Source organism: Xiphophorus hellerii, chromosome 21, assembly GCF_003331165.1.
Source record: "Xiphophorus hellerii strain 12219 chromosome 21, Xiphophorus_hellerii-4.1, whole genome shotgun sequence".
NCBI lineage: Eukaryota > Metazoa > Chordata > Actinopteri > Cyprinodontiformes > Poeciliidae > Xiphophorus > Xiphophorus hellerii.
The window spans coordinates 15,880,494-15,908,293 of NC_045692.1; the positions used below are offsets into that span (position 1 = coordinate 15,880,494).

General features: G+C 38.1%; 1 protein-coding gene across 24 annotated transcripts in view; it reads right to left on the minus strand.

Moving 5' to 3' along the window:
- The window catches only part of kiaa1217 (KIAA1217 ortholog), a 118,888-nt gene that overhangs the window by 36,980 nt on the left and 54,108 nt on the right, over positions 1-27,800 (minus strand). For 17 of the 24 annotated variants that reach the window (XM_032551773.1, XM_032551769.1, XM_032551764.1 and 14 more), the window contains exons 2-4: positions 19,008-19,294; positions 1,790-1,870; positions 276-471 (exon numbers count right to left, since the gene is read on the minus strand). In XM_032551773.1, coding sequence (XP_032407664.1) covers positions 276-471; positions 1,790-1,870; positions 19,008-19,294 — 564 coding nt within the window. Of the gene's footprint in view, positions 1-275; positions 472-1,789; positions 1,871-6,394; positions 6,513-16,051; positions 16,241-19,007; positions 19,295-20,517; positions 20,537-27,800 lie in introns of those variants that run through there. The other 7 variants (XM_032551767.1, XM_032551786.1, XM_032551774.1 and 4 more) reach the window with 6 other exon arrangements.

The following is a 27,800-nucleotide window of genomic DNA, read 5'->3' on the forward strand; positions in this document are numbered from 1 at the left end:
TCATTATACTCCTTTAGCTCCATCTCCCATCCCCTTTAATCAAGCTTCGAGTAAACCCTCCTAATGAGGCTGCCACCACGATTTGTGGAAATGGTGCTTTCAGGGTTTCCAACATTGTACAACATAGTACTTTAAATAATACATATATTCTGACACCGCATGACATACAGTATGTCAAGGCAAGATGTGCCTGATAGCAGCAGCTGTAATGTGACAAAATGTAAAAAAAATTCAAGTATAAATGTGATACCAAAGAAGCAAATAAGAGAGTATACCTAATGAGCGGTCCTTTGTCTGATTGGTCGATCGCACCACTGGCAGGCTGGCACGGACTCGACTGCCGCGGGTGAAGGCTGTGGGTGCGTCCGTTTCAGACATGGTGTCCAACGACTCTAGTGAGGCCAAGGATAGGTGGTCGACCTGATCCCCAACGCCAGGCTGTGGGTTGGGGCCGTGCTTTGGACTTCTGCTCTGGAGTGGGAGGAGGCAAATGGAAACAGGAGTGAGACCATTGATGCTTATGATGAAACTGCACATACTGGAATGAAAGATAAAAGTTCAAATTTGAAATTGTTTGCTTTGCAGCACCACACTGCTCATAACTTGGACTCTGCCCGGTTTTTTTAAGTCAAATACATTGCCCTGCTTGATTCATGCACAGTAACAAAACAAGCTAAAACAGCAGCCATGCAAATATGCAGGGAGGCATTAATCTCAAAAACGTTCCTTGAAAACAGTTTAGAGGATTTTGGGGCTCCATTTATGATAAACCTCAATCTAATCTGTATGATGTGGCTTCCTTAAACCTTCCTTAAAGAGGAAAATGACAACAGTATCACACAGGTGCTCTGTTGTCATTTAAGTTGATGTTTTTCCTACTTTTTTAAGAAATTGGCAAAAATGTTCAGACCACTCAAACTTTTCACATTTTGTCATATTACAAATACAAGCTTCAATGTATTTATAGGATGTTTCTTTATGACCAACACAAAGTTACTGTGGAATGGAATAGAAATGTTGCATGGTGTTTTGACATTTTTGCAAATAAAAACTTCCCGTGTTGCTTTTTAAATTTTAAATGGAGTCGGAACCTAAAGTCAGTGGCTTGGTTTAGATGAAAGGACTCTCAGGTATGACTACACTTGACAATTTTGAGCAAGACTTGAATGTTGAATATTACTGTTGACAAATGTTCTCCATCTAATCTGACTGTGCTTGAGCTTTTTTTTTTTTGCAAAGAAAATTCTGCGAATCATGCAAAGCTGGTAGAGACAAACCTCAAATATCTCACCATTGTAATTGCAGTAAAGGAAGATTCTACAAAGTATTAATTGTGGTAGGTTGAATACTATGCACATCCTTTTTCTGATCTTTATTTGTAAAACATTTTTACATTTTTTCACTCAATTGTCACTTGTTCGTAACATGACAAAATTACATGTTCTGACAAAACAACAAATGTTTTGTCATAACATTCAGCTCTGACAAAATGTACAGAGCTGAAATATTGTAGACCAGGCATATTGGGTTATCTAATACACTACATGAACATGCTACTGAACATTCGCAGTCATTTGTTGAAATGTTCAAAACCAAAGTTTTGTTTTTTTAGTTGATATTTTAGAAGCCTTCGTTGCCTGGACCAGTTCATCCTGGCAGCGAAGGAGAGAAGCACAAAGGTTGGGAACACGGTCATACAACAGATGCTAGTAGGGGTGAGAACACAGCCACACACACCTAATGACACACAAACCCAGCATGTTGCAGATAAGATAAAAGGCAAACTAACTTCGTAGGGTGATTGGATTTTCATCAAATACCTCTGAATGTCAAGCTCAGAGTGAAGAGAAGCAATCATGGCCTGTAAAGACTGATGGCAGAAAAGAAAAGGGATAAAAGGAGAAAAAACAAAAACAACATGGCTAAAAAATGCCAGTGGGAGCTTGAGATGGAAAAGGAGATGTTCATCAAAGACAACAGAAGAGCCCTGGTAACATATCAATCTCTTTAGCAGGCTAAAGAAAAGAAGAAAGAAGCAGCATGAGAGACCTAGATGCAAGACAATGAACGTATTTCACACCAATACGTTTCATAAATCAGGGATTAAAATGATGCTCCATGTAACAGCATTAAACTGCGCTCATGCATTTGTAATGTATTGTTATGGTGACCTTTAAAAAGAATGAGGTCACATGGAGTTAACATGTAACCTGAAACCAGACAAGTGTTGGGAATTTAATCTGAGCACTGAATGATTTAAAAGCTCATTCAGTGATGGTGGTAGCAAACAGCCCTCCCACACTGCTGCTCAAGCTTCTCACATGCTCCACTGGGAGAACTAGTGGTTTCCACCAACTTTAGGTACTAATTATGTCAGCGCGGTATGTCTGTGTAAACTTACAGTATATCATCTGAAACTCCAAAGGTGTAGAAGAACAATACAAACTAAAAAAATATTTAAGAAGTTTTTAAAATGTAAGCTTTATTGCATTTTTTCTGCAACAGCACAAAATATAATAGATTTCTGTCAGAAAAATAAAACAGAAATATTTTTTTTAATTTTGGAGAATGCAGTGGCTCTATTTTTCCAAACCTGGCCTTGATCATAGGTTCACTTTCCCATGTAGCTTGCCTCTTATTATGGATGAAATACTATGTTTATTGAACAGTTTCTCTGTTATGCCTTGGACTGCGGTTCTGGAGGAACAACTGGATCTTCATAACATGGCTCTTACTAATATGGCTAAAAATCATATATAATTAACTAATGTTTTTGAATACAGATATAGGACAGGTTTTAGATTTTTTTTTCCTGTTATGAAGTGCACTTGATAACCACTCTATCAAACCCTTCTATCAAAGCAAATGCACTAAAGTTTTATCACAAAAAGTGTGAACATATCCATAGACAGGCATCATTACACTATTACAACATTATTAAGCAACATTTGGTAATGTTGCTGTGATGTGGTAGGTAATGCAACTGAAATTGTTCATTTCATGGTGCCATCACAGTTTAATGTGTTTAAAAGTTTTGGGCATTACCACTACCAAAGCAAATTGACGATGCAAAAGTGGATTTTATTTTTAAATAACGCTAAAATCTGTCAGTTAAAAGCTTCTTGGCTCTTCAAGTTTAAATATGCCAGGAATATGAATAATTTTGAGTTTACCAGAATATTATCAGTTTGAATGTAATGGAAACACAGCTGTCCCAGCCAACAGCTTTCAGATGTGAAAGCCGCAACTGTAAAACCCTCTTTCAGCCTTCTTGGACCTACAGTGCATTCCATCCCACACTCCAGTCAAAATTGTGCAGCCTGCGAGTCCCTGTTTTACACCGCATTGGCTTTGACAGCTATGATGAATGTGAAACAGAGACATTGGCGTTAGCTTCAATGCTGAAATATGGAAAGGTACAAAGTCATGAAACAAGGCTGCTAGGAGGCAATATGTCTGAAAATAACACCTGAACATGTAAAAAAAAAATAAATAAAAAATCTGAAAATGTCATGTTGTGTGGTGAGCTGCAGCCAGTGCCAGTAGGCTGTTATAAAAGGCCCATGTCCAATAGTCACTGTGATTAGAAAATGTTAGAGAAGGTCTAGAAATAACGTGGTGCCTAATCAGAAGTCTCAGTTGTGTGACTGCAGTTGCAGCCAACCTTTTCCTCGAGTCATCAAGCCTTTGCTCCTAAATTTGCCTGAATGCCATGCATGAAGGGAGCTTTATGTGACATGGATGTCAAGACTAATGCAGTGTGGGCAAGCAGTGATCAGGCAAACAGCCACGGTTGTGGGGAAAAAAGCAGAGAAGGCTGGAAGTAGTTTGGTTGCACTCTGTCGCTTTGTGTGAGTCTGCTTGTACGCCCATGAAAGAGTAAGAGAGATGTAAAGAAGGACTGGGTGCGTGCATGAGTGACTCGGGCCATTGTTCCAGAAAATCTGACCTGAACCCGGGACATCCTGCAAACATTTATGCAACAGTCTGCTGTCATCATGAAGAAAGCTCGGGTCTGTGTGTTGAGGTACTGTTCAAACAGAGCAGGTCGGAGCTGTCATTTCCAGATTTTCAACTCGTCTATAAAAGCTTTTTTACTGCAACTTATCACCTGTTGTGAGTCTTTAAAGAGCTCTTTAAAAGCAAAGTGGCTATGTTTTATGATTTCTTAAAGCAATGTAGATGACATTATGTCATCCAGGCATCGTCTTGGCTCCTGATGGACAGGCTGCCACACGGAGCAGAGCTGGAACGATTAAAGTAAATTATGATTGTTAAGAATAATAGCGGATCCCAGCAGGAGCCTACTGTGTCACTCATGGAGATTTAAGTATAGATATGGCCTCAAAGGTTGCCGTTATGCACACCTCCTGCAGCCAGTCCACACAAAGCCAGCTGATTGGTGCCTACGTTCTTATATAATCTACAGTATATAGCTCAAGTTATAATGACTTTCTCTTACACAAACCCCTTTTTACTGTAAGGAGTGAACATTTGTCTGTCATTTTTGCACAAACCCTTTTTGACCTGTTAGCTGCAACATGTCTCTATCAAATGTAACACCACAGTTTTTTTTTGTTTTAGACAAAATTTTCTGCATGATAGTAAAGTGGAAGAAAATTGTAAATGAGTTTTTTACAAGTAGAATATTTGAAGGGCATGTACCAGCTTCTAAAAACTGGCATTTTCACAACACCTGAGCTGTGAATCTCTGACACTTCTCCAGAGTAACCAGGGGCCTCCTACTAGGTTTAATGCGCTCCTTGCCTTTTTGTTAGGATTGATGTCCTTCTCTTTCCATGTTGGGATGATGAATTAAATGGTACCCAAAAAATGTTCAAAGCTTGGGATATTGTTACATATCTTAACAAATGTTCTCAGGTAAACATCTCTCAGACAAACCTCCTAAGTGTTTTTATGCTGAGAATAAATTAGACATTTAGGAAGTTATCTAAGGGTATCAGAGTTAAAGGGGGTCAATAGAAAATGCATACATCAATTTTAAGGTTTTGTTTGTAAAAAAAAAAATATAAACAATGCACAATTTTCCCTCCACCTTAAAATTCTAAGTGTTGTTTTTACTGGTTTATGACATAAGATTCTTTCAAACAGAAAAGTGATGTTGGAATGTGACAAAACAAAAAAAAAGGTTCAAGGGGTGTAAGTACTTTTTATGGTACTACTATATCAGCCAAAGATATCAAACAAAGCTCACCTGTGGAGGTGTTTATCTGAATACAATAGAATGTATTCACATAACATCTACTATGTTCACAACCAGAGCAAATACACACAAGGTAACCAGAGAAACACATTTTATTCACTCATTCTATATGGTGAAAAGAAAGCCAACAGAGGACAGAAGAGGAGGTTGTTATGGCTTTAAAAATGCAAACACTGATGTTGGGAGCACGACTTTTCACTTAAGATGCTAATTTGGCTGGAGCTCTGGGGAGAAGACGTACAGCTTACGGTAATTACTGGGATGTGAGCTCAACAGCAAACTCGTAAACAGAACAAGGCGGCTTTAGAAATGCTGTAACTTCACTTTTTTTTTTTCATTCCAACACATTATTTCAATGAAAGTGCAAAGCCTGGGAAAATTTATGTGATAAGAGAAAAAGTTCAAGCTGGACTCTCCTCATCTCCTTAGGATAAATGTGTTTATGTGTGCCGCAGAGACAGTGTTCAGCTGAGCGGGAGTTAATTGAAAATCAAGCGCATGAGTGTACAGGAAGCTCTACACAACTGGTCTGTACTCTGTCTGTGGGCTGACGATCAGCTTTTGTTTTCTATACTCTAAAAGACATTATATCAAAATTCCCCAGTCACCAATTCCCATTCACTGCAAACACCACCCTCTGTCCGCTCCCTCCACTGATGCATTTCTCTTCTAATCCTTTTGCTACAAACCTCGCATGACCTTTCACAGATGGGCTTGTTTGTTAATTGGTGTGTTTATTCAGATGACTTTATAGTAGTAACAATCGAAGCATACAATGGAGAGGAAGAACAGTGCCAGAAAACCCAGTAAATATTAAGAGACCCTCGCAAAATTAAATATGCAAAACAGTAATAACAACTCTTATGCATTAATTAAATATCAGATTGAGTAGTAGGATAACAAATTAGAGTCTCATGCAAATTAGGATCGTAGCTACAGAACAGGACGTTACATAAGATAATAAGATAAAGGAAGCATGGCAAATATCTTTTAGACACCTTGTAAAAGGAGCTGTGAGAACAAAAAAACATGAAAAACATTAAATGCATTGCACACTAGTTCTGCTATTATTTGGCCTGTACTTATTAATAAATAGTCAACATAATATTCAATCTTCAATAATAAATGAAGCACAAAACCTGGTAGAGAGCTAAAAAATGCAGTATTTACCATTTTTGCCAAGTTTCAACAGTCCACCAGTGAGTTCCATGTGAGACTAGAAACTCCCCGCTCTGAGAGAGAAACAGTCTCTTCCTGTGTTATCGTCACAGCACTTGCTCTACACAACTGGCCCCTGTCCTGCTCCCTTTCCTCTCTACTCCACTCCATAGCGGATGCAGACACCGCCCCCCACCGCTACAACCACCTACCACGTCCCCAACGATCCAGCAGCACATTGCAAGCAAGCACACAATCCACAGTAGGAAGACAGCAGGGGAAAAGCCATTGTTTTTATGTGAGCCTTTTAAATTTTACTATGACTGTCCAGCCCAAGTTACGGAGTGGTAGGGACTTACTGAATATGTCTGAATGTTTCTTACTTTCTTGAAGGCTCAGAGGTTAAATTCTGGACACCTACAGCAACCCTAAACTTCATAACGTTGAAACAGACACTTGTATTTAATAGAAAACAAACTGCTCCAACACTACAACATGGGTTTTAGTGTTGATGAAAATACGAAGCTAGTCTCGGCTTCAAACTCAGGGGGGTTAAAATGGTAAACAGATGATCAGTTTGATATTTGGTAAATGAGTGGGTTGACATGGTTGACAAAATGATAGAGGTAACTATCTAACACAAGTCCTGCAGTTGAGGAAGCAACTTAATGGTGGAATAGCAACTTCAGATACAGTTAGACTTCTGCCAATTATGCCATTCCTGGCACAGCTGTAAATCATACGTTGCCAGCATTTCCATCAAATAGTAATAAACCAGGATTTTGATGTCAGACATAGTCACACAATCACTTTGAGTTTGTTTAGCAGGAGAGTTTGTGTGTTCTTTCTGACCTTTGTTTTTTTCCCCCATATAACAAAGGGTATTCCTACTTGTTCCAGCAATGAACGTTTTTGTGGCCAATGTTTGATAACTAACCTGCCAACACAAAATTGAGTATGCTATATTCTTTTCTTGAAAGGCTCATCTTGTTTTTGAGTATATTCTAATAAGTCAGTACCAAAATTATTTGCTTTTCAAAAAGTTACTAAAGCCTTGCACTAAAGACTGGCAGTTATAAAAGATAACAGGTCCAAACTTACACCAAGACTGAAAGATCCCTTACTGCATGTAGTAATTTGCACATATTCAGTCTGCTTCTCACCTACCTACTATCCTTCTTGCCAAACAAACACATGCAAACTATTTGCTTACGGCTTGATTTGTCCCAACTTGCTCCTCGATGTCGACCGTGAGACTGAACATTTAGGACAGCCCAGAACTGCGCAATACGTGCTCAATTTGCTTATATGTGCAGATAAATCCTTCATGGTAAAACAAAAAGTGGACACATTTGCCATCACTAGTCAGAAAACCGGTCTTTGCACAAGTTACAGCTGTTTTTACAAAGAGAAACAGAGCTTTCTTCTCTCCTATAAAAGGAAAATCCTTCATGCTGTATAGCAAACTGAAAATTCACAAAAGGAAGAGTGAAACATATGCTAACTACTTTAGGTACAGCTTTTTAAATGCTTGTTAACACAAATGCCAATTCATTGCAGTTAACTATCTAGATGTAATGAAATAACCCTTTGTTACTGCCATGATATGAGGAGCACCATCTCTGACTGTACAGCAAGTTGAACCTTGAAGTAAGTGGCTATGCCAGCAGAAGCCGACACTGGTTGCCACCGCGCTCAGTTCAACACAAAAACTGTAGTGTTGCATGAGAATTTGGTGTCAACAACATAAAGGGATTCAGGTGCATCAGGCTGGTGCTGGTAGTGTAACAATGTGGGGAATATTTCCTTTCTGCACATTGGATCAATGAGCTCCAATTTATTTAAGTATTATTGCTGATCCTGTCCATCTCTTTATGTCCGCGGTATACCCATCCTCTGATGGGTTTTATCCAGGAGGAAAAGGATGAGTTTGCCATACTTCAGCAGCCTCCACGGTCATTGGATCTCAATCACTTAGAGCACCCTTTGAGAGGTGATGGAAAGGTGAATTCACCTCAAGGACATTAAGCGGACAAATCTACAGGAACTGTGTGATGTTATCAAGTTGATTTGGACCAAAATCACTAAGGAATGTTTCAGAAACATTGTTGAATCTGTCACCAAATAGGTGTCCATCTTAGTACTAACAATGTGCACCTAATAAAGTGGCACATGGGTGTACTTAAATAACTGATACAATGTTTTTGTTTTTGTTTTGTTTTTCTATGGGAAACCTGTTATCTTGTAAGACACAACATGTTGTCAGGAATTCTTGAAACCAATTAGCAACTTCCTGAAGACTGCATGGTTTCTTTGTGCCACATATTTATTATATCTACTTTCTGCTTGCATGAGCAGATACTTAATAATTAGCCAAGGGTTTTAAAAAGAATCACAGACAAGCACCTAGCACTCAATATTACTGTACTTTTTTTCTCATATTTTTGCTGACTCGTCCAAAAACTTATTCCCAATCATCCACCTTTGTTCCAGTCAATTAACAGTAGAAACCATTAAATCTCTGGACTTATGTTTTAATGTGTTAGCAGCTACTGCACTTTTTAAACTGCAGTCTAAACAAAATACATGATCAATTAGTAGAAAATGTGACAAGCTTGCTTATGTAAAGCATGAAACCCCAGTTGAGGCAAAAACATTAAGAGAACTGTGCCACACACTCCACATCTATCAAACCAATTAGTTACTACAAATTAGCTCCAAATGCCAAGAGAAACTTTACTGCTGCAAATTACAGGTGCTTCCTATCATCCATGTCATCTTGCTTAGTGCAAGACAAATCTGTGCGCTCATTTTATTAGTTGGAAAACGTATTTCAAATATCTTATGAATGCAGCTTATTTGACGTTAAATAATTCAGCTGCTGTGCTGCCAACCCATCCCTTTATCTTCACCAAGAGCGAGCCAGCGGGAAATAAAATACAGAGGATCAAAATAGGTTTGAGCCAGATGCTCAGAGCTGTGAAATCATCCCGGTACTCCTTCATCTCTGAATCGTCTTTTGAAGTGAGGCTCATTCATTTGACGCAAAGGAATGGGTCCAGATGTAGGATAGACTTGCATACCAAAGGTATAGATTGGAGGTAAAGGGGGAAAATTCAACCTATATATTCAAATACAGTGCCCACAACGATTCTTGCCAACATTAAGATATTTGCTTATGCTTTAAAAGTAAATTGGTAAAGCTTACTTAGTATTCTTAAGAAGCTACTCTATTGCTGCAGTTGTCTTGAACTTAGGAGATTTTCTCTATTTTTTACTGCTTGGTCGTCATCCAGCCTTGTTTGTCACAGTTCCAGTTGTTTTGCAAACTATTTTGCAAAACAACTGGTTTTGCAAAACCAGTTTTAGAGGTTGTTAATTATTGCTCCAACAGCAGAAAACTTAAGGGGAGTACATAATTTCTGGCCTATGAATGTCTGCCTTGTGTGAATGGCATGTTCTTTTGTGTTTCCCATTTTGAAGGGAAACATAAAATGGGAAACATTTTGTGTTTCTATAAAGACATAAGACCAATAGAAATAGATCTTATGTCACATTGTATTTATACTCTAGGGAAGCATGACCTTTTGGAATCACTATTTAAAAATCCCTACATTTTGCTTTTAACTTAGTGTTAAAAATAAATCACAAAAATGGCTTCCTTAAAAAGTGTTGTAGAAATTGGTTGGAGTAGCAAGAATTGTGGCTTCAAAACAGTTACTTTGTGTCTGCACATTGGATTTTTTCCACCTCTGATTTAATGTACTGAGATTAATTATTGTTTTTCTAAAATGTTCAGTGTGAGATTATGCCACAGCATTGAATACCAATACTAAATACCAATGACTAACAAAACAACTCAATCCAACCACTGCCAAATCTGACTACGTTTAACAAAGCCACTAAAATTAAAGTTATAAGCCACTGGTTTATATGTTGTCAGATATAAGCCCTGTTCACTGTTGGTACTCAGATGTACTTTTCCACTGCAGACTTATGCTGGTGTTGAGCCTCAGCCACAACATTTACTTCTACCATTGCTTAGTAACATGGCCAGAACCATAACCATAAATTCAGAAATAATTAATGCAAGTCATCTTTACTCCAGAGTGATTCCATTATTACTCTTCAATTCAAAATGCATTAGTCGGAATCATCATAAATTAAAAAACTTTTTGTTAATTAATGTAATTGCCTCTTTGCTTTCTTTGTGTTGGCGTAGTTTAAACAGTAGGTTTTGAAAAAGGGCAAACAAGCTGAAGAAATATGTTAAATAACTAGCCAGTAAGGCTCCTATGTTGACAAATGGCATTCATGGTGCGCCAAAGGAGCGTAAGGGCACAAGGTTAAAAATGTCACTGCCTTTGCCTGTCAAGATGATCCAAACTTGTTAGGATCCTTGTCACCTTTGCATGCCTTTTTGGGGTAGAGCAGCTCCAAGTCAGACTGCTGTTGTTAACTTAAGCCAGTGGTAATACAGCTCTGTTTTTGCTGCAGAACTGGGCACAGAGAAGAGCTCAGACCTGATTAGCTGGTCTGATTAGTGCACTGGAGTTGCGTTTGAGACAGCGTGTAAAATTCTGTCTGGCTTGCCTCATTATCAGCATTGGTCAGTGGCAGGTCCATCAGGGCCTTCTGTCAGAGCAGCTTAAAACTCCCCACCCCTCCAATGACACTGGGATTAGACACAGTTTCGGCGCCACTTGTCCTCTCAGTTGGGGTACCGCACCCCTAAAAACAAAGCCTATTCCCCAACAAAACATCCTGGTTAATGATCCAGTCATCAAATAGACATCTCCATCTTTCTGCGTCCTGTTTTTCTCCGATCGTCATTTTATGTAGAAGCGGCAGCAAGAACATCTCCTGCTGATTTGAAAGGTGATGTTTGGGTCCAAACATGTATCATTGTACTTTTTGCACACCAAGCAGCACACCCTAAAAAGATTTATCACTCAGAGGTTTCACATCAAAATGCAATCCAAACTTTTTGTATGTATTGTAAAAAAAAATCAACTAAAAATAAAATTAAAGTTATCTATAATTAACCTACTGCATTCAAGGCACAATGTAACAAACAACAGAATAACATGAAACCATTTACTAGGATTTTAAAAGTTCCTGTTTTTATATTTAAATGAGTTATTCTGTGAAGTCCTACAGGGATACTGAGGCAGCACTGGATATAAGTACGGTAAGTTATCTTGGGTTTAGCTTGTATTTAAAACCAGAGGCGATTCCATCCCAAGACTAATCCCAGCTCAGTTCAACTTTTCTTTAATCATGTTCCAATCTCTTGCAGAACGCTGCACTTGGAGTCAGCATTATCTTGTTGACCTTGAATCTGTGAGGCAAGAGTGTAGCGGAGCCAGGAACCCACAGAGAAAAGAATGCGGGAGGCTGACCAAATGTTGCTTAAAAAAGACTCAGGTGGAGGCTTTAAAAACTGTCTCTACTTTCTAAACTCCCATTTTCAAAGTTTTTATTATATTCAAACATGGATTAAGCTGCTAAAAAATGTGGTACGGTGAGGTCTTTTTTCAGTGGTGCAATGAATTTATGATCCTCTTTTCAGATGCAGATATACTCTATAACATGGTCTGTACAAGCATAGGCACTTTAAGGGCACTGTTTACCATTTATGTACCCATCAAAAGCTTTATATTCTCCTGCTTCATAGATTCACGGCTAATCAATCAAAATCTGTTCGAGATTACTTAACTATTAATAGATTCTTTTTAGGAAAATCACTACCATCACTAATCACCTTTTAGGTGAAAAAAGGTTATGAAATGTTGCATTGTTGTAATCTATTTTCCCACAGCACATGTCCAAGACTACAGTGGTTCAAAACAATAAAATGACAAAAAGACCAGCAAGTATTTTTTTACTGGCTACTGCACTAAATCCAGCTGTTTTTCCACATAAAGTGTGCTCAATTTATCTATGAGGGCGTCCAAGTTCCACCTTCTAAACCTAATCCAAAAGCATAACTGCGGAGTTTAAAATAACGTCACACCATGTTCCAAATGGGTCTGGATATTTAGGAAAAGTTTAAGCTGAAGGTATAGAAGTAGGAAATCTACCCCAAAATGCTCTGGAGTATTGCTTCAACACAATCTTAGGCAAACTATAAGGAAGAAATTAACTTAAACCGCAGATTATGACACATTAAACATCTTCAGAAAAATGCATATACAGAAGACAAAACACACTAAAGGTAGTAAGTAAGCAAAAGTTTCCTTGAAATACAACAGCTTTGATCTCAATAAAACAACAGCAAAATGATTACAACCTGTTATATAAAGCAACATCATAAGAAAACAGAGCTGCTTTTGACTATCAGTCAGACCTTTATCAGTTTCAATGTGCATGTTCATTCAGCAAAGCATACCGAAAAAATATTATATATGATCACTGCAGATCTAACATTAGAGGAAAAGTTAACATAAAGCACATAAGCACTTTGAAATGCCTTGCTGCTGAAATGTGCTATACAAATAAAAATTTGATTGATTGATTGATTGATAAAAAATTATGGAAATATCCTTGTCAGCAAAAATAAAAATTTTAATTTATAAGCACTGAATGCAGTTTTTATGTTCATACTAATTCAAACAACAGAATAATTTAAAAATATTTTAAATAAGAAAAAATATCAACTCTTTCTTCAGTTTGTTTTTCAAGTGATATTCCAATGACATTGATTTGTTGATCTCCAAAGTGACATAATTCAGAGTTAATACTTTCATCTTCTAACATACACAATCTAGCAAATGTTTGGATAGAAGCATGAAGCTTTGTGACCTGGAAAACAAGAAATACTGAAGAAAGCCTTCCACATTCTTTGTATCACTGGTAAATATGTGAAAAGCCCTTAAATCAGTTAACCTTTCTTTGTACAAGAAAGGAAAAATCTCAATGAAACAATTTGGAAAATCACTATAATTGGCGTGATTTTCACCTTAAGAAATAATTGACTACAGTAATTGAAATGATTAAAAGGCCTACTACAGTAATTTGTGCCCCCAACAATTTCTATAGAACCAGTTTAATTAAAGAGTATACTTTAAGTATACTTCACTTTTGATATGTTAAGAGTGCCAAGGATTTTTGGGTTAGTTTAACTTCCTGTTTTTCTTGGGCATTAATACAATGTGAAACAAAGGCCCATTTGTCCTACCTACTCTTCAAAATTGGAAAGATACAGAGACATAACTTTCAAGTAAGGCAAATGAGGGTTTATAAGTCAGAAAATAGCTCCAACAAAATATTTTCTTACCTAAGCTCACATAGTTTGTGCAATTATGAAAAACCTGGAAAATTGATTCCAAAAAAGTTTCTCTCACCATAATGCAAAGTGAAGATGATGGTGGGGGAGATAAAAGGTGAATAAAGGCGAATTTAATTTACTTTCGGTCAGTTTGTCTGCCTTTTGAACACAAAGGCACTTAGATGCTCCAAAATATCTGCTTCATTCTGTTCAAAAACCTGTTCACAGCTCATCACACGCACAGAAACTGACACAGCCACAGGAAGGAATTTGGATTTTGTGTCTGTGTGTGTGTTTGTGATCGGTCAAGCAGCTCATTTAGTCGCAGTCGTCGCCCCTGGGCAGAGGCAGAAGGGTGAAGAGGATGTGTGGCAGTCTGGGCCAGTGGGAAGTTATCTCATCTCCCTTTGGGAGGTTTCCAGGTGTTTGGAGAAGGAGGGGGGTTATGAGGAGTGGAGGAGATTAAACCACTTGCTTTTGTTGTAGAAAAAGAGTATCTCATCAGTTTCTTCATTTGAGTCAGTGTTAGGGCAGCCATTCAGAAAATACAAGGGTCATCAACTTTTCCGGCTCCCATGATATTATCTTTCCAACCTCCGGCTGACCTTGATAAAACTTCCGCCTGTGTAACTCAAACCCAAGCAGACATTTCATTCTCACCTCTGAAGCATGCACTGCCACTGATGCGGCTTTTCCTGTATGGCCGGCATCTTTACACCTGCATGGGAAAGGCAACAAATCCTCCACTCTATCGCTCACACAGCAGTGCTACTGTGAGGCTTGTTTTCTGCTTGTTTTGTCTTGAAGCTGAATAACACCTCCCCGGGATGCAAGATGACAAATGCTGCAATAAACTCTTTGTTTGTACTTTGTTTTCATTTTCTACTGCATCTGTTAGCAGTTACTGATTGCGTTCCTCTTGAGAACGCCAATCAGATTATGCCAAGCACAGTTTGCAATCATGGTTTCCTCTATTCATGAACCCCGAATTCACTTGTCAAATATTCATACTTGTATTTGCCTGCCTTATGGCAATATCCTGTAATAAATTCAAAGTAATCACCAGTAAGCTCCATCTCACCAATCTGAATAACAAACTTGCAATCAGCATTAGCTGTGCCTCTAATCTCTGGGTTGATGAACTTTAAAAGCAACAACACTTTTTGTTTTTTTTACACTATCTAAACTTAGATTAAAGTAATATTATCAGAAATGACCTCTTCTGAGGATACTGGGCTACATCCTCAACGATCCATGTACTTGGAATGACCCAAAGTATATTTAGATACAAAATAAAAGAAAGGAGCTTGGGGCTTCCTGTAAGTAGGCAGCAAGCATCTGGTCTTGTAAAACTGAGATAATGATAGACCATTAGAGCCAAAACAAATTAAACAATTCTGAACATGTTATAGACATCCCATCTAGCATCAGTCTTCATCTATAAAAAATGTTTTACACTTGATTCAATACAATGTCTAAAAATGTCAAAATTACAAAGGCAAAGAAGTTGAGCAGCAACAACAAAAAAGGTGAGACACTACAAAAAAGGGAATTTGGGGAGTATTAACTATTACCATACACAACACCATCCAGCTATCAATCTCCCGCTCTATTTTTCCCTTATTTGTGAACAAGCCCATGGGATTGGTGCAGATGGGTGATACATCTGCAGTGATGTGGGGTCTGTACCAAACCGTTTTACAGTGTGACTTGCCACCATTTGCCTGAATGTACTGTGAAGCGCTTTGGGGTTGCTCTGGACTTGATAAATCGCTAAACAAGTACAGGTCATTTCCCATTTATTTATTTTTATAGAATGTCCATTTAAAACAAATGCAGTCAAGGCATTGGGGTTTATTTGTTTTGCCATTCTAAGACTGTTTGGGGCCCTCAACAGGAAACCCATTTAAAAACTTTCTGGTAGCATATAAACAAGTACACAGCAGTCAATATTTCAAGCAACTACTCGTCATTACTATGTCATCACAATTATTTTCATGCAAGACGCAACATGTAGCCTTATTGCAGACCCCAAAACGCGCGATCATAATGTGACTTATTTTGCAATTAAGTTGAAGGTGAACGCATCGTTTTGATCTTTTTTTTTTTTTTTTTTTTACCTCAATAGGTCTTTCAAACGAATTATCAATTAAGTCATACAGCAGCTGGAATTTTTTTCTGCAAGTAAAACTTGTGCGCAAACTGTGACAGCATGGTTCGGTAAGAAGAAGAAAAAACAAAACAGCTTAAGGCTGGCGCACTGCTGTGTTAGAAAACCGCAACAAAAACATGCATCGGTGTGATCTCTTCCAGCTCAAACTTCCAACACAGTAGCAACTGAAACGACTTCAGCTGCACTTGCTGACTAGAAAGACATCGCAAATCTCGATGTACTCTACCTTTACTGCTTCTGATCCGGGCGCATGTACTCCTGTTGGCTCAAATAATTTCAGAAAGTTCCTTTTCAGTTTAATTACTGCCGGACTTTACGTGCAGAGAACCATATCCCTCCAAACCACCTTTAGGTCCATAGCCCGTTCAAGCAGAGCTCTCCTGCTCCTCTCACATCGAGCCAGTTCTCTCCTACAAGCACCTACACGTAAACTGAGCCCTTCAGCTGTGACATCACGAGTCCCTATGGCAACCCTGACTCCACCCCGGTCCGGAGCTGATCCTACCTGTCTGACTCCTTCCGACTCGAAGTATTCTCTTCCCTTTATTTTTAATTCAATAAACAACACGATTTGTATATTTATCTATATTTGGATGACGGGAAAACTCTGACTAGACTCAGATAGATGTAAACAAATGGGCTGGTGTTGTCCTATTATCTTCACTGGCTGTAGATTTGCATATGTCAGAGTCTATGATGTTGTTGTGGAAGAAGGTTTCACTGTGCGTGTAAAGGCTGCCTGACAAAACCCCTCTTGGACAATGCTTTGCACCCTCGCCTGGAGCTACCCCATAACTCAGTAACTATCTTACCATTACCTGAATTGTTTTGGCTACAAACCCTCTGTTTGCTCATCCTTTTAGTGTCCTCTGACCAAAAGCAAACAGGCAGAGAATGACCAGGTGAGGTGAAATGTTCACCTTGATTCTAGCCCAGATATATCAGAGTGTTGAAAGACATGACACAACTTTATAACCTCCAAAAACTCAGAAACAAAACTGGGAAATATATATTCTCCATTATTGTGTCTCTTAGAGTATATCAGTCTGCCTGAAACTGAAGAGAAGTCAAATAAGGTGATTAAAGCAGGAGCATACAGTATGTGGCCAATTTGAACTGTTGATATTTGCATGTTTTCTGCTATACTTCATAACACTCTTTCACTACAGATGTGGGAGGGAACAATGACAGGCAGATTTATTGGATGCACCTCGAATATTACCCGCGGCAAAAAGGAGGAAGGAAATAGTTTTGAGATTCATTGCAGTATACAAAGAAAAGTAATCAGCATAATTTAAAACTAAACAAAAGCCCTTTACACAGCTGTTATTTTCACAAATTCAGACATGGACACGTTTCTTACCTCTCCCAGAAAAGATGAGTAAAGACCTTTAAAATAAATGCAACTTTCTTGGCTGTAGCATAATAACGGCACAAAAATCTCAGTCCATTTTTCAACAAGAGGAAAAAAAACAAACAAAAAAAACATTAAAAAAAAAATATTTTTAATAAAATCACCAGAGGCAAAATAGTCAGCATCCATAGTAAATCATTTAAAACTAAACACAAATTAAGCATTTAGAACATTTGGAAACATTTACTTCTCTCAGTTTCCCTGATGCATAAATATGACGACACTGCAAAGAAAAATAAATGAGGAACTAAACTTGTCGTCAGTCTGCATGAAGAGCAGGAAGAAGGTACAAAAATCTCCAAACTCCACTGGGAGAGCAGAAGCATAGAATGGCATCTTAAGGCTACAAGTCTCCATAAAGACTATTAGATGCCATCCATATGTCAATCGTTTGCTTAGGCGACGTGCCAAAATAGAACCCCATGAGTCCTACCATCACTAAAGTAAGGAGATTTGAGAAAAGTTACGGAAGTTTAACTAGAATAGCATCTCCTGTGATCAGAGCAGGCTAAATATGAACTTTTCTGACAACAAACATCACAGATAGGTTAACCATGAAGCATGATGAGAAAACATGTCATAGCAAATGTTCAGTGTGGGGCTGGAAGAATTTCTCTTCCAAAGAGGAAACTTGAGAGAGTGCATGCAACTCTTTGAAATACAATGACATTTAAATGACATATATAGTGGATTGTGGTTTCAAAATCCGTCTTCTCCCATAGTCATGCCCGTCCTCAGACATAAATTAAATAAAAATAAAATACAATTTGATCTAAATGATTCAGCTAAACCTGTGGTGCATTTCTCCATCTGTATGTTTTTTTGTTTGCTTGTTTGTTTTCCATTTTTATTGCCGATATTAGGTTATTGTATGTTTTGTATTTCAGGATGTAAATAATTTCTTCCATGCTTCCCCTATTTTTAAAGGTTGGTGGGAACAAAACTATCAAGTGGGGTTTTCTTTAGCTTAGGTCACATCAGGCATTATGTCTAATGTCTGGTTTCACTGCAGCTGTTCCAGATCTATTTGGCAACAAAAGACAGGGCTTAACTTAACCACAGCTAAGGCACATATGGGCACCAAACCTGTAAGAGGCTGTAATGGCCACTAACCCTACTCAAAGCTTAATGTATCACACAATTTATCAACTTCAGATGTTGACTTCACCATCCGCTTAAACAGCTGTGCACTGACTAATACGTGCAGAAAATAACTAAGAAACAGTTACAATCGTCCACATATTGCAGACAACTTCTGAGTTACTTTGTATTTACAAAGAGAGACAGTTATCCCATTGTTAAGTCTTACTGTGTCTTGCAAATGTATTCATATGGTCTTATTTTCAAACTCCAAGTTTCATTTATGTTTAACCTTACAGCAGGATAGGAGACAAACATATAGCCAGAGCTCAAGTGAGGATTTGCTTCAAGACTTTAAAGAATTCAAAGCTTTTAACAAGAAAGAACTTCCTAAAGTTTCAGCATTTAGTTGTCCAAAGCTAGTGTATCATTTTCCTTCTTCTTAATTATGCATAAAATCTGAATAAAGTAGATTAAAGTGGACTGTTGTCACATGAGAAAATATGAAAATGTTCAAGGGGTATGCCTACTTTTGCTAGTCACTGTAAATACCTGCTTGTTTTTGCTTAAAGAAAATTCCAAAGCATTGTTTAGTGTAAAAGGAGATTGTTTACATAAATCATACACGTTACATAAATCAACTCCTGTTTCTGCTGGAGTTAATTTAAACCTCCTTAAACCCACTGACCTGCTCTCTCAGCCTCTCCTGATGGCCCATGATTGCTGAGGCATGATGGGGGTATTTCTGCTTCAGGTGCTCCAGGAAGGCCTCCCTCTTCTTGTCCATATCTGAGGGCTGCATGGCCAGGATCTCTTTGGAGCTGCGGGCCCCACCTAATGTGTGCCTTCGAGGGACAGTGCGGTTGCCTTTGGCATCCCCTTTTGTAGAAGCTGTCCCATTTGGAGACGCCTGCCTGCGGCTTACATGTTCAGTGTCCTCTGGGGAGGTCACCTTCAGGTTGCTTTTGGTTTGTTCTGAGACAGCAAAGGGAAACAGAGAGACAAGGAGTCAAAACTCTGAACAATTACTATTTTAATCAATTCCACCTGCAAGTAGAATCCTAACTTGTAATGTCTCCTGTAAAAGTCTGAACCCACAAATCCAGGATAAACAACTATTCTGTAGAATTTTAAAACAGGTAGCTCAAGTCACTGTAACCAAGGTAATATTTCATTGGGTCTGTTTTTGGCTGAAATAGTTAGTGAACGGCGTTTATGTAGACTTGTTGCTCCACAAAAAACCACATTCACAACGAGACACACATTCGCACACTTATTTGCAGATCAGGAGTTTGGTATCTTGCTTGAGGATACTTTAACAAGTTGTGTAAAGGAAGCTGGAATAAAACCAACAGTCTTTGAACTACCAGACTAATTTGTCAAAAACCTGTTATAATTTAAGTTTATTTTCACATATTAAAATCAATCTGGAACTGAAAAGCTGTCACAGTGCCTTGGAAAATGTGTCAGAGGGTAGAAATGCAATATCTTGAAATTATCTGCTTTCTTGTTTTATAGGCAGATACAATCTGTACCTTTCAAAGGGTAAAATAAAGCACCTCTTGCAGATTTCAGCCCATGAACAGTTGAATTAATAATTTCCAGAGAGTTGCCACACTTTTTGCCTGTAAAACCTTAAAAGCACACAGTGTACCACAAATGCGGGAATGACTTTATTTTTTTTCTAATCTTACCCTCTCAGAAACTTTGAAACTGTTTCAAAGTTTCTGCTGTAACCTTGCTGTAGGTTTAACAGCTGTAGTATATACACACCTACTAATAACTGAAGTACGCCAGAACTGAAGAAGCCTCTGAGATGAGATGTGAAATATTGTCACGACACACAAATAAAATCCAGAAGACTTGTCTAAGCACTGAAAGATTGAGAATCTATCCAGAGGACTGCAGCTTTCACATTTTTGTTTGTACTGTCTGCTTTGTTTTCACCTATGATTTTTTTACAAAAGCAGGTATAAATTTGAAAAAAAAGAAACAATAAAAACTAAGTGGTCTTGCGTCATCCACCCAAACCTCCACCCTGCTCATGTCACAGCATGTCTCATGTACTCCAATACTATTTTTAACTCCCAAAACAGTTTCCCCACTGCTAGCAAAATTACACTCAGTAGAAAGAAAACACTCAAATACTGTGAAAGATGTGAAATAATATATGGGAGGCATATCAAAAAGTTCATTACCTTCCTTAAGTGAGCAATCTTTAGGTTCATCAGCAATTCCTTTCTCCATTGCTCTATAAAATCAACCTTTCAAAAAAAAAAAAAAGAAGTCCAAGCTAGGAGGACCAACTCTCGGCAGGCTTACAGATTCCAAATGCAGCTCACGTGGAAAAAAAGGGGGCCGGAGATAGGCCCTGCCCCTCTGCCCCAGGATAGACTAGTGGGGATTTAGAAAGTCAACTGCATTCCAGGACACAGAGCGACCAGACCCTCACCCCTCCGGCTAAAGGCTCTACTGCTGCTTTGGAATGATCACAGACTGAATTCAAAATGGAAAAAAAAATAAACAAAACCCAATAGATAAAGAGCAGGAACTATCACCATATACTAAGAGACTAACAGGTGTCAGATTGACTGACAGACATGAACCCTCACGCGTTTGCCTGCAATCTGTTCTTGATCAGGATTCTGTCTGCAGGCTGTGTCTCATTAAGTTTTCTATCTATATTGAGGGGGGGCACCAGATGCTAGAACACATCCCAATGTGTCATTATCTACTTCTGAACACATCACAAACTGCTCTCAGCATATGCAGTCGGCTATTATTTAATCAACTCATTTGATGTATGGGACAGAAAAAGACACATGCCAGTCCAGTAGGCAATGTTGTCTTCAATTGAAACAAACTGTTACCTACATTTTTAACAGAAAAGGCCTGCATCTGTTTGTAAATCGGTTTCTCTGCAGTTGCTGATGTAAGGTGACCCAGTCTGAATGTACCAGCAGAAGGAACAAAGTAATGTAGTTTTATCAACAAAACGTGATAGGATCAATGAGCCAGTTTGTGGCTTGTGTAATCAAAACTTCTGGGGTGAAAAGAACCCACAAAGCAGCAGCTGACCTGTAATGTCAACCACATGAGGACGAGCTTGCCTCTTTCATCCACCCACATGCTTGGGAACTTGCTCACAACTGGCTGAGAATTAGCAGGCCACAGGGGGGTAGTGTCATTTGGTCATACTGCGGAGCTGATGCAATGCTGATGAGGTTCATTGTACTCTGTAGTATTCATTATTTGCAGAAATACTTAAGACATATTTCTCCCCCACTATGACTCTTGGAGCTAGGATAACATGAAACTACATTCCTGGCTATAAGCTTTAACACAGTGCTTACATAACCGTATCCATATAAATCTTGCTCTGGTTGTAGGGAGTATATGGCCTTCATGATTTGCATAAAACTGACCTAAAATACATTTTACAGTCTGTAAATCAGATAAATGGAGCCCCGGCAAAATAATAGTATAAAAATGCAATATCTAGTCATTTGGGTGTTGCAAAAATAAACCTTTAATAGAATCCCTCCCAATACAGGGTTTGTCTGAAAAAAATTAGTTGCTTTTAGCGTCTAATTAACCAGCGTGTATGCAGGTTTTATTGTTCTTTTTTTGCTGACAGGCAGTTTTCCTAAAAATGTTATGATTGACAATGACTGAATTAAATTAGCACATTTTCAAATAAGTATATGGAGTATTTCTAATGACAGAACTGACTGAAATGTATTTCAGAATTTTGTATGGTCTCAGTTGTGACCCGAGGATTTGAAAAATGAATGTTATTACACCGGGAAAGAGTTATTTTGGAGTTACATCTAAAAGTTAAGTTACTCCCAAAAAATTCTATGATTTGAAAGCAATGCTAGTGTTTATGTGTCAAAATTCCTCAGTCTTGACAATGGCAAATACATCATCCCAAACCAACAGGTTAGTCTTTCCAAAATCAAACCTATAATCAAAGCAGTTTCCCCAAACCAACAATTACAACCTTACGTCCCAACAACCTGCGTGGCTGCACTTTTCGCTGTCAGCATTTCAGACCACAAAGGGAAGAAAAGATATCCTCCTTTTAGGGTGTCACAAGAGACCTGGAAGTGAATTATGTCAAACTGTAGTGGCTCAAGAATGTGATTCTCTTCTGCCCAGCTGTCACCGTTGAGTAAATGATGGCCATCTCAATTGAAAGACAACATGGGGCACTTGCTCAATGAACAGCAGGGCAGTCCTTCTGTTTGCAGTGACTTTCTGTCTGTCACTTATTTATGGAGGAATGCTTCAGTGTGCACACGCCCACTCTCCCCTGCTATTACTGTCCCATAACTATGCAGCTGGACACAAAGATCTGTTGTGTGCAATAAAAGCAGGGCTCACATGGCAATACCCTGAAGCCATGAAACCAATAATGGTTCTCTGCTATAGTTACAGTGTTTATTAAGTAATCAGAGATGGGATAACCTCACACGGAGCTGTATCACAAACACAAAGTAATGAATTACAATAGTTAGCATTAACATATGAAAATAATGAATTTTATAATTCATTATTATATTCTTGTTGGTTTGCTTGATTTGTTATTTTTTTACTGCCTTATATTTTTATCCTGTGTAAATCACTTTGTGTTACCCTCATCAAAATGGCTCTGTAAATAAAGATAGACATAGGAAATGATGTAGAACATATCTAAGCTGGTAGAAGGTACGACCTTCATCAGAATTGTACTTGGTCTCTCTTGGAAATTTAATTTTGAGTGACAAAAGTTGATTCTGTGATGAAAAAGTCTGTGAGGAGACAAGGCATGGAAGGAATTAAAGTTTCCAAACAAACTAAACACAAAAATTTCCAAGCACCAGAAAACTACCTTTGCAGAAAAAGCACACCACTTTACTGTGGTCCAGATCTTGTTTGTTCTTCCACAGCAGTTGAATAATACGTATATTCCTATCTATGAAACCAAAATTTTAAAAAAGCAGAGAGAAATTTCTCAGCGTTTTGGCATTGCATGACCATTCATTTTGGCCATGTGAACCCCAAAATGGAGGAACATTTAGGCTCCTTCAAGACCTGAAAGAATTCATTGCTAATGCTGATACATGTATTCTATGCTCTTGATTTGTTTACATTCACCAAACTGTCTGACCAAACTGTCTGAACATTGAAGCTACCAGAAAGAGCATTAAATTGTAGAAGTAGCCTGTGAGAATAAATAAGCTTACATTACAAATATGACCAACATGTTTCCAAGGATGCAGCTTCATAAGGCAATGCTGCTCTGCCGCATATTTCAAAGTCACTCAACACATTCATACCTTCAAAATCTACTGACGGAAATATCTTTCTTCAGATCAAGATATTGGCTTTCCTTTTTTAAAGCACAAAGTATGAAACTAAAATTCTCAGACATATACTGTACATATTTCACACATTGAGTTTTAACCTTTGTATGCAACTGCTTATTTAAAGGGAGAAATAAATACCTTATGTAATAATTAAGAAGAATTATATCAGTTTTAAGTCAACATGTCTGAAAATGGTCTTACTGTGTTTAGCAATGTCTTTCAAGTAAGTTTCCTTTATTAAACTCACATAACTTGTAAATGTTGTTTTATTTCAGAATATTGGTTTATTTCAGAGCAAAATAAATGAACAGACATATGATGTCTGTTCATTTATTTTGTCTATGCTTAGGTGATCTGCTGAGTCACAAATTAATTAAACATCTATATGCTGCTATAAATATGTCCCTGTTCCAAACTATTTAAAAGGATAGATCAGAATTTTTGAAATGAGATTATGTTAAAAAGTCAAATCTGACGTGTGGTGGATCACTGTATCTGGCATCTTTATTTGACACAGATCCAATGTAGTCACAGAGAGGCCAAGATCAAAGCAGACTTCTGCCTTTGCGCTTTCTGCACTGGGTGGTTATTTACAGAGAAGCAGATGAGTATTTCTAGGATGACAATGCGCTACCGATAACCTTCTTTTGTGAAACACGCACTAAGATTGTAACGTCATTACGCCATTGTCTGCAGGAAAAAAACATGTTGGTGAATTAGCATTCTTTTAAACTTCTATAACTTTGTTTTTTTTAATACTGTGTTACGTTTCTTTGACCAGAGTTGCTTTATATACTCGCTACTTCAAAACATATTTGACACAGGAAGATCCATGGTGGCATACCACCTCCAATCTCAATCTGATGTGCAAATAATCATTGGCTTCTCTGTAAATAAGCACCGAATGCAAATATTGCAATGGTTTAGAGGTTCTATGAACTTTTTGAGTTTGGGGTTGTTAAGGATGGTGGAAGTCTGCCTTAGACTTGATCCTTCAAACCCAAGTAATCTGGATTCATCATGAAAGCACAGACAGAATGACCTACTGCAAATAGGCTACTACCTATTATAACCATTTATCATAACTTCACTTCAGAAATTATGAACCATCCCTTTAACTAAGATCACAAAGAGATCTAAGTCTAAAACTTACAAATTAAATCTCTGCGTTACATACTGTTAGTGCAGCTATTATTCAAGTTAAGATACTATGTGTGCTTTATCAGTGTGAGTGTGTATAATCAGATACACAAGACTTTCCAGACTTTCTGCCCTGACATACCCGCATTAACAGGAAGGCACAGGGCCAAAAGATGAGCCACAGACACATGGTGTGTGTTTACTTGAGCATCAGCATATGGGAGTAATGAGTGACTAGTATACCAAAGCAGCTCCAAAGGAGGATGTGGGCTACTTAAAGACAAAAAATGGCTACAGAAGAAATACCAAGTGTTAAATGAGGCTATTGGCAGCAGTAATTGATTTTTTTTGTTTACTGCCTCCTGGCGAAGCTCCTCCTGAGAAGTTGACAGGTGTAAATCTTTAAATGGAGTGCAAAGTTTACATCCTTACTGAATAGACGATGTCATTAAAACTCTACATGCGCAGTCAGTCATAAGGAGATGTTCTATATTCCTTGTAGAAGTCAATATTACATTAGACAAGTGTAACGTCGCTAGTTGTGCTTTTAGGGATCATTCACTGTCCTCCCCCTCAGTCTTCCTCCCGCATTGTTCAGCCAGCAAAATAAAAAACAGAGAGGAGGAAAGAGATGAGCTGTGCAACTTTTGCTTTAGACGTTCAGAGGCCAACCACATCTCCATCCATCAGCAAAAATGATAAATAAAAGCTTCTATCTATTTGTAACCTAATGAATCCACAATATTGTTTTACCTGTTGAGCTATCTCTATCAAACAAAAAATAGCTCTGTTTAGAAAGATCTGCCTCTTCCCTCCCCACCAGGGGGTGCTGTTGAACCCCCCCCCCCCCACTTATGCAATGTTTTGTTGTCAAAATATGTGCGTGTATGAAACAAAGCATCTGTTGCAAACATAAGACCAGAAACAAGTTGTTAATATTTCCTCTGTCATTTATTAATTAAAACACTAAGTGCTTCTTACCGGACTGGTGTGTCTGTTGCTGTGCTTTTTGGTTTAGCTGTGACTTTGTTCGTGACTGCCAGTAATCTCCAGCAGTGTGTGCACTTCATTAACTCATAGGCCAGAGTAGGTGTAAGCCAATCCAGCCCTCGGCTCAGATGTCGGCTCGTTTCCCTTGACAACATTTGCTGGGGCAACAGCAGAGTTCTGAGGGAGGGGTAAAGCGACGCTACGGACAGCTGTGACTGAGAGGACATCAACCGAGGAGCCAGGGGGGGAGGAATTTTCTCCCTCTCCTTCTGTGTCTAAAAACTAACTGCAGAATCAGACTCACTCTGGCTTGACCGCTTTAATCACCAAAGGGAATTTGGTCTCTTGCTGGATAAAAGATAGGAAGTGCTCTGGGTACAGTTCATTTAATCATAACATATACCCAGTGTGAATAACCAGTTTAACATCTAAACAAGTGTAGCAAGGCTGCATATCAACTAGTGGTTCTTTGGTCATTTGGAGAAAAAAAAGTAAACAAATGGTATGAAAACAAACACTGTAGATTACACTCACAAAAGTACTTTGTTCAGAAAATATATTCACACGTCTTGAGCTGTGTCACATTTTAACAAATAGCTTACATCTGAACAGAGGAGCACAGAATTTATCTTTTTGGTTAACATCCAATGACTTTTCATTGTTTAATATTATGGAGACAATATCAGGTTTGATAAATCAACCCTACTCAGAGCTGGAAAAGTTTAGATCAAAATGGCTTCATGAGCCAGAATGGCCCAATCAGACTTAAATCTAATTGAGAATCGGCAACAAGACATTTTCTGAGCTATTTTGCAAAAATAAATGCACAAAAATGTTGTCTTCAAATGTGCAGGTCTAACAGAAACATAACCTAAAAAAGTGTAATTCCTTTAAGAGGTTAGTTTTGAAAAATGGCAGCAGAATACAAATGAATGCTTTGGTTTTCTGATTCTCATTTGTAAAACAAATGTGGAAAACCACTTCCCAATATGCACTGCTTTGTGTCAGTAATTCACACAAAACCCCAGTAATATGCATTGAAGTGTGATGTTACCTTTACACAACTTGTACAACCTTTAGGGGTATGAACACTTTTACATTATATTATATGGCTAAAGTAAATATGTCATTGCATCTAGCATATTTTTTTATCAGATGGCACTCGTTTTTATCAGTATAAACCCTATGAAAGATTATTTCACAGATGTTGACATTTCAAACAAAACATGGCCATTTTGAGAATTTCATCAGAATTTAAAGAACTACCAGATATTCAAAACTCCTGACTGATAGTATCACACTATATGTGCCTATGGAGTAACGCAAGATAACAGTCTGCCCCTTTCTTACTAAGAAATGCAATTGCATGAACTGAAATGACAAAAAGGTAAAACTCAGGCATTTTAGTATGTGAGAGTGTGTATGAGTTGATAACATATCTAAGATCTGTTTTGGCAAGTTTCTATGTCAACTAACACGATGGACATGAACACACAAGAAAGCACAAAGCATACAGAAATGATTTGGATGGTGCCTAGACACAGATGGTTTTTAGGTGATATGAAGCTTAAAAATTATTTTATTTTAGAAGTCAGTTGGCTTACAGAAACATAACCTAAAAAAGTGTAATGCAACCACAAAAAATGCATGATGCTACTTGCTTAGAACTGAAGTGGTTCAAAGTTTTGGAATAAATCATTCATTTGAAATTTAGATGCAGCCGTGCAGCCGGGGAGACTTTAAAAATGTGTTATAATTGCAGTCCTATGCAAATGACTGAAATGTTTTCATTTGCAGGAAGTTAACTACGTATTCATCCTGCACAACCCCTCCATTTAAATGTCTCTTTTAATATGCCGGCTTTCTCACAAGTTTGTTAAAAAGTGATTGCGTTGCAATTGACTCTATCCCTCCTAGCGATAAGCAGCTTAAGACCCAGACTTTGCAGCCAGTCAATCATGTGTCACTCACTTTTCTTGCTGCACCTCATATCTCGCCCG